An 8017-nucleotide genomic window follows, 5' to 3' on the forward strand; every position below is an offset into this window, starting at 1 on the left:
TTCCGCACACACAGTCTTGATCATCAGATTACGATAAGGGTCGTCATCAATTCCTTGGTACTTCGTAGGGAAAAGTACTTCTTGAGATGAGATCCACAACTCGTTACGAGGATGAATTGGATTCGCACGAGTATCTCTATGTCTTGAACATGAGGTAGAATTTATCTTGAGTGAATGTATTGCATATGTTCGTGAGTTGTTTGCTCTCCTCCATTTGTCAAACGCTAAGGTTCTTGTGATGAGCCTGCTGTCCTGTCAGATGATGCTTCACCCGTTAGCTTCGAGATGTTAGCTTGACTTCATGCCGAACTGGTCGACGTCAGGGCGTCAGGAGACAAGAGCTGGTCGACGTTATGGACAACGTCAAGGGACAAGAGTCAAAAGTCAAGACCTGTGACCAAAGGAAACATATGTTAATATCGGCACATAAAAATCCGAAAGCGGACACACTACTCACCGTAGAATTTATAGCCAAAGATGGAAATCCAACGGTCATCTTCTGAAACACACCTTCAAATAACACATAATCTCACGGAAATTGTGCTGCTTGCAGAACTCTGTGAAGAAAAGATTGTTTCCCACTTGTTCACAATAATCTGGTGTTCCTTACCTCAAAATAGGTCTGTGATATTGAACATTTTCCACGAGCTAAACAGACCACGTCTCTCCATTTTGAAAGAATAATTTGACGGGTACATTGATGTCTTCATACACACCGATAAACAAGATCGCATGCACATAGAATATAAACAATCAAGAAAAATGTTTTAACAAGAAAACAGCCTTGAACACATTGATTTTTATTATTCTCACATCATTTTCCGCAGTTATGAATTTACAAAAGATTCATAGTTAAACTTTCAATGCACACAAAAGGATTGTATGAATTCGCAGTGATGAGGTCCAAAGTCGTCAAAGAGAACTTTTCTTTCCAAAGCGTGACGTCATATCCAAAGCGCGACGTCATTTTTATTCTTTTACGAATACTCTCGGTCACCCATGTTACTTGTTTGGCTGAATTAGCGCAACATACGCCCATGGAGGGGAAAAAGATTGTGGTCAATCTTTCAGACACGCTATGTAAGCCTACTCAAGTAGTCAGCGCCAATGTTGTCTTTTCCCGGAATGATGTTCACAGTGAAAGAATAGGGTTGGAGCTGAAGTGCCCACCTCATCAGTCTTGCATTGGTGGGTTTCATACGTTGTAAGTACTGGAGAGGTTGGTGATCCGTCTCCAGTAGGAAATGACGTCCGTACAGATAGCGCTCAAACTTCTGGATGCCCCAGACAGTTGCATGACACTCCTTCTCTACTGTCGCGTAATTCCTTTCTGCACTGTTCAGCTTCTTGCTGGCATATGCGATGGGTTGAGGACCCTTTCCTTGGTCTTGCAGAAGTACAGCGCCTAACCCTCTATCAGACGCGTCAGTTCTCAGAATGAATGGCAGTTCAGGATCTGGCATCACAACGACAGGATTGTTGGCCAGTCTCTCCTTCAGAGTATTGAACGCTTTCTCACACTCTGCATTCCATCTGATTCGCTCTGGTTCCTGTTTCTTTGTTTTGTCTGTCAAAGGTGCGGCGATGTCTGCATATCCAGGAATGTAGGATCGGTAGAATCCCGTGGTACCCAAGTATGCACGGAGTTCTTTCTTTGTTTCAGGAGGTTTTGCTGAACGAATCTTCTGTACTTTCTCGTCCTCAGGCCATTTCCTCCCATTCCCGATCTCATGGCCGAGATATGAGAGTTGTTCAAACCCGAAGTAACATTTCGACGGTTTGGCGGCGAGATTGGCTTCGTTCAACCTCTTCAGCACTGCTCTCACAGCTGAAACATGTTCTTCCCATGTTTCCGTGGCGATCAAAATGTCATCCATAAAATGATGGACGTCCTTCCTATTCAACGGTAGAAGTAACTTCCTCATCATCCTGTTGAATATACCACCCGCCGTCTTGAGTCCAAACGGTAAGTTGACCCATCTGTGTTGACCTAGCGATGTGGTGAAGGCAGTTTTGTCACGGTCTTCTTCATCAATTGGTATGGCCCAGTAGCCCTTGGTGAGATCGAGTTTGCTGAAATATCGCGCGTTCGACAATTCCGAAAACAAATGTTCCACGTCCGTGATCGGTTCAGCATCAAAGCGAACGATTTTGTTGACTTCACGTAGATCATTGCAGAAACGTAACGACTTCCCATCAGCCTTCTTCACGAGTACTATAGGAGAATTGTACGGAGAAGCAGCCGGTTCAATCACTCCTAATTCCAACATCTCTTTCACTTCTTTCTCTACAACAGGTACTTGTGAATGGGGAATAGGACGTGGTTTCACAAACACCGGCTTGGGGTCCGTTACCTGTATCCTGCATTTCTCTAACGTCGTTTGTTTTGGAACATCCGTGAAGTTGTCACTAAATTCTTGACAAGCTTCCATGATCTCTTTCCTTTGTTCTGGCTTCAGCTTCTCTGAAACGTGCACATCTTTCACAAACTCTGCTTGTTTCGTAGAAGGTGTTGGGATGTGCTTCTGAGCATCAGTGTCGGTAAAGTAGTCACCATCCTCCTCGATGTCTTCCACTACTATAGCGACATACTCTTCTTCTTCTTCTGGGGTTGGTTCTTGCCACAACATCTTGTCGCGCTCATGATACTCCTTGAGTAAGTTGATGTGGTATATCTTCGTTGTCCGTCCGACCTTGACCTTGTAGTCGAAAGAGTTGACCTTTTCTTCCACTGTAAATGGTCCTTTCCAAGCTAACTCTAACTTGTTTTTCTTTGTGGGAAGAAGTAGCAGAACTTTTGCGCCGACATCCAACGTTCTTTTCTTTGCATGTTTGTTGTAGAAGCGAGACTGACGAAGTGATGCTTTGGCGAGATTAATTCGCGCTATCTCGCAGGTTTCTTCGATCCTGTTTCTGAGATCAGTGACGTATTCAGCCGTCGTCTTCACTTCGTTGTTTTGTTCTTCATCAGTCCACAGTTGTCTCAGGACTCTCATTGGTCCCTTCACCGTCCTTCCAAAAAGGAGTTCAAAAGGTGAGAACCCAAGTGACTCTTGTGGTACTTCTCTGTATGCGAAAAGTAAAGCCGGAATGTACAGATCCCACATTTCAGGTTGTTCGACAGCTAACTTCTTCATCATCTGTTTCAACGTAGCATTGAAACGTTCCACAAGTCCATTTGTTTGAGGGTGCCATGGTGACGTTTTCAAACCCTTGATTGACAGGAGATCATTCACTTCCTTCATGAGTTCGCTTGTGAATTGAGTACCCCTATCTGTTAGGATCTCGTCTGGAAGACCTAGTCTCGTCCAAAAATTCCACAATGCCTCAGCAATCGTCTCAGCTCTGATGTCCTTCAAAGCTATTGCTTCAGGATAGCGGGTAGCGTAATCTACCATCACTAAGATGTATTGTTTCTTGGACGCAGACATGGGTTTAATCGGACCAACAATATCCACGGCGACGCGCTTGAAGGCTGTTTCAATTACTGGCATCTTTCCCAGATGTACGCGTTTTGTCCGACCCTTTGGGGAGGTCCTCTGGCAAACGTCGCAAGACATGCAGTATCGTTTTACATCTCCGACCACTCCTGGCCAATAAAACTCTTGCCATACTCGTTCACGAGTTTTCCTCTGCCCCAAATGTCCTGCCATAGGTGTATCGTGTCCTACACTAAGAACCTTGGGTCGAAGCTTGCGTGGCACCACCAGCTGGCGGTGTTTCATTCCTTGTTTGTCTACAAATTGACGATACAGGATTCCTTTCTCATGCTCAAATGAGACTTGTCCCTTACGCGTGTTCGTCCGCGCCATTTCATGTAGACGGTTGAGAGTTTCATCTTCTCTCTGCTCCTTCTTTAGGTCTTCTGTCGTCCACAGTGACCCAGTTGTAGGAGTTTTAGGTGTTGTACTCTTCGTCGTAATAGGATCCTTCTTGCATGAGTCCTTAGACACAGATTGGCCCTCTGGAACCCTATCATCTATCTCCCTCTTTCTTTCTGCTCTTGTTGTCATAGCTGCTGCAGTCTCATCGAGGACTGGGTCACGAACTGGGAAGACAGGAGTCTCAATCTTATCCTTCCCTACACCCATCTTGTTCCCAATAAGTACAGGATATAGTGTGTTGTTCATCACACTAACTTCAGTCTCTCCAACGAAGTAGGGAGTGTCAACATAGACCTTTGCAGTTTTAAGTTGCTTCTTCTCGGTTTTATCAGCAAGCGTAGTTTCTCTTTTCTCTGTCAACGAGATGTTTTCCTCAGGGACCAAAGATGAATCGACAATCGTTGAACTGCTGCCTGTGTCACGATAACCTCGAGTTTTGATTCCCTCCACGGTTATCTCGGAAAACTTGGTGAATTTCTTGTCTGCACATTTGGAACATAGCTTTTCATAAGTCCCACCAGCAAGTTGTTCATTTTCTCCTTGATGTACCATTATACTCGAATCCGACTTCTTTTCGGGACAGTAACGAGCGTAATGAGGTCCGTCACACTTGTAGCATTTCAACTTTCCTCTCGGTCGATCAACTTTCTTTTCTACAGTCTCAGTGGGTTTCTCTTCCCTCTTCTGTTTGTCCTTACGTTTGTGATCTCGTGGACGCTTGTATTCCGAGGGTCTCGCTTCCTCATACCGTTGAATGATATCTTGCACTTCCTTCACATTGGCCGGTACACGGTCCTTGATGTAAGTCACAAGATCATCTGGCAACGTAGCGAGCACTTGTTCTTGTAATATCAGGTCTTTGAGTTCGTCTACACTATTTCCCTTATCCGCCATCTCAATCCATCTCTCCATATACAAAGACATCTTCTTGATATGGCTCTTGTAGGTGTCTTGATGACTCTTCCGTTGTTGTCTGAATTTCTTCCTGTATGACTCAGCAGAAATATGAAAATGTTCTAGCAGAGTCCTCTTCAAGAGGTCGTAATCACCGGCGTCTTGGGTAGGCATGTTGATGTAGGCGAGCCGAGCCTCCCCCTGTAAGAGTGCTGCCAGCCTAGGTGCCCATGTAGCATCGTTCCAGTTGTTAGACGTAGCATGTCTCTCGAATTGCTCGATGGAAGCTTCGATGTCATCATCTCTTCCATTGAAGAACGGCAACTTAGATTGGTAATTGTCTGTGTCACGTTGACGAGGTTGAGCGTTGTTGTTGACATTTCCTCCATCATCCGCTCTATGTCGTGCAGCTTCAGTCTGAGCGCGTAGCTCCTCCAACTTGAATTCTTGCTGTAGTTGCAGCTCTTTCTCCTGAAGTTGAAGCTGTCGATCTTTTTCTTCCCTTTGGAGTAGCACTTGTCGATCTTTCTCTTCCTTTTGAAGTTGTCGCTCTTTATCTTTCTCCGCTTTCACAAATTCCCTCAACTCAGCTCCTGACAATCCCAACAATTTGCCTTCTTCCATTAATTCTTTTGTGTGATCCAAAGAACTTTGTTGTCCTACACCTGTAGTTGCTGATACTTCTGCCATGGTGTTACTATTATGTGGACGAATTGTTGCCCTTTCCAGTTGAACAGCTACTGACGAACGCGTCTGCATTCAAACGAGAACGGACACGGAAAACGGCAGTATGAAAAAGGTGTGTATCGCACACCGGCTTCAATAAAACGGAATTGAAACCAACGGACTTGAAGTAAATCTCATTTACGACTCTAACTAAGTATTTCTTCAATCGGTCCCACACGTTCCACAAACGTGCATGGAAAATCGGAATTCTATCATATCAGAATCTTCACCTTTTATAAATGTGTTAGCTAGACACAATTATCTATCGGTACTATCCGATTTCCAAAAGTTATGAATTTGTTCAACTATCGTCAGATTTTTTTTGTTGACCTCATGTACTTATAACCTTAGTCTCTTTTACTTTGAAACCTCAACGTTCCAAAAGTAAATGTAGCTTGAACCATTCATACACGTACACATGCAGAGTTATCACCACTCTGACTGACTCTCATACCATTCATGGTATCTCATTGGTTCGTATCCACAGAAAGGATTTTCAGAGTCGTAATCCTCAACCACTGTGACCAATGCACAATTATATCGGTCTCAGAATCCTCACCGATTAATTGCCGAAGTTTATCTGACTCAAACTTCACGTTTTGCTCAGGAATAAATGTTCTTGATACTTTGGTTTCAAAATAAGTATCACCTCTACAGATAGAGTTTGAGTTTACGCTTTTTACTCCAGAAGCGTTTACTTTCAATAAAGTAATGGGGATTGTTTTACGCTTTTTAACCCAGAAGCGTTTACTTTCAATAAAGTAATGAGGTAGGTTTAACTTAAACTAAACACTGATTAACTATGTATGATGGAAGAAAAACGTACAAACACACGAGTACTATCTTTAGCTAGTTAGGTTCGAATCATCCCGGACGAGCCCCCATTTTGTTACAAGCCTTGGAATCTAACTTCGTATTTGTGTCTAGGGTATTATGGGGTTAGATCGTTTCCAAGCTTTTTCCCTGGTTTTCTTTTTATGAATATGTGAACTTTACGCTATAAAGATTAGTATGTATGTAGGATGATGTGAAATAAATAAAGGTGTACAGATGTGATAACGTTGGAGTTCCTTTTAAAACAAATTTAATTTGGAATAGACAAATGAATGAAAGGTATCAATGAAAAGAAGTTTACTTCCCAGCGATTGGTAAGATGTCCAAGGTCTGACCCAGTTCCAATGGTTCACACGTGCTTCCTCACTATGTACTGAATTGTCTTTGGCTATGCACAGTTCTTATCGTCGATTCCTGATAGCAAGACAGCAAAGTCTTGTTCCGCACACACAGTCTTGATCATCAGATTACGATAAGGGTCGTCATCAATTCCTTGGTACTTCGTAGGGAAAAGTACTTCTTGAGATGAGATCCACAACTCGTTACGAGGATGAATTGGATTCGCACGATTATCTCTATGTCTTGAACATGAGGTAGAATTTATCTTGAGTGAATGTATTGCATATGTTCGTGAGTTGTTTGCTCTCCTCCATTTGTCAAACGCTAAGGTTCTTGTGATGAGCCTGCTGTCCTGTCAGATGATGCTTCACCCGTTAGCTTCGAGATGTTAGCTTGACTTCATGCCGAACTGGTCGACGTCAGGGCGTCAGGAGACAAGAGCTGGTCGACGTTATGGACAACGTCAAGGGACAAGAGTCAAAAGTCAAGACCTGTGACCAAAGGAAACATATGTTAATATCGGCACATAAAAATCCGAAAGCGGACACACTACTCACCGTAGAATTTATAGCCAAAGATGGAAATCCAACGGTCATCTTCTGAAACACACCTTCAAATAACACATAATCTCACGGAAATTGTGCTGCTTGCAGAACTCTGTGAAGAAAAGATTGTTTCCCACTTGTTCACAATAATCTGGTGTTCCTTACCTCAAAATAGGTCTGTGATATTGAACATTTTCCACGAGCTAAACAGACCACGTCTCTCCATTTTGAAAGAATAATTTGACGGGTACATTGATGTCTTCATACACACCGATAAACAAGATCGCATGCACATAGAATATAAACAATCAAGAAAAATGTTTTAACAAGAAAACAGCCTTGAACACATTGATTTTTATTATTCTCACATCATTTTCCGCAGTTATGAATTTACAAAAGATTCATAGTTAAACTTTCAATGCACACAAAAGGATTGTATGAATTCGCAGTGATGAGGTCCAAAGTCGTCAAAGAGAACTTTTCTTTCCAAAGCGTGACGTCATATCCAAAGCGCGACGTCATTTTTATTCTTTTACGAATACTCTCGGTCACCCATGTTACTTGTTTGGCTGAATTAGCGCAACATCCGGCCTTTGTCGAAGATTCCTTGGCCAAAATTTCAATCAATTTTATTGAAAAATGAGGGTGTGACAGTGCCGCCTCAACTTTAACAAGAAGCCGGATATGACGTCATCAAAGACATTTATCCAAAAATGAAAAAAAAAATCTGGGGATATCATACCCAGGAACTCTCATGTAAAATTTCATAAAGATCGGTCCAGTAGTTTACTCTGA

The 8017-nt window shown here is 42.8% G+C and overlaps 1 protein-coding gene across 1 annotated transcript in view; it reads right to left on the reverse strand.

The window, feature by feature from the left end:
* Nucleotides 1-8017, reverse strand: part of LOC138972929 (uncharacterized) — an 8223-nt gene extending 206 nt beyond the window's left edge. Inside the window, exon 1 of the mRNA XM_070345595.1 lies at nucleotides 1-8017. This exon is cut by the window's left edge and continues 206 nt beyond it. Within this exon, the coding sequence (XP_070201696.1) occupies nucleotides 1077-5537 (4461 nt within the window). The 5' untranslated portion in view covers nucleotides 5538-8017 and the 3' untranslated portion in view covers nucleotides 1-1076.

This window comes from Littorina saxatilis, linkage group LG8 (genome assembly GCF_037325665.1).
Source record: "Littorina saxatilis isolate snail1 linkage group LG8, US_GU_Lsax_2.0, whole genome shotgun sequence".
NCBI lineage: Eukaryota > Metazoa > Mollusca > Gastropoda > Littorinimorpha > Littorinidae > Littorina > Littorina saxatilis.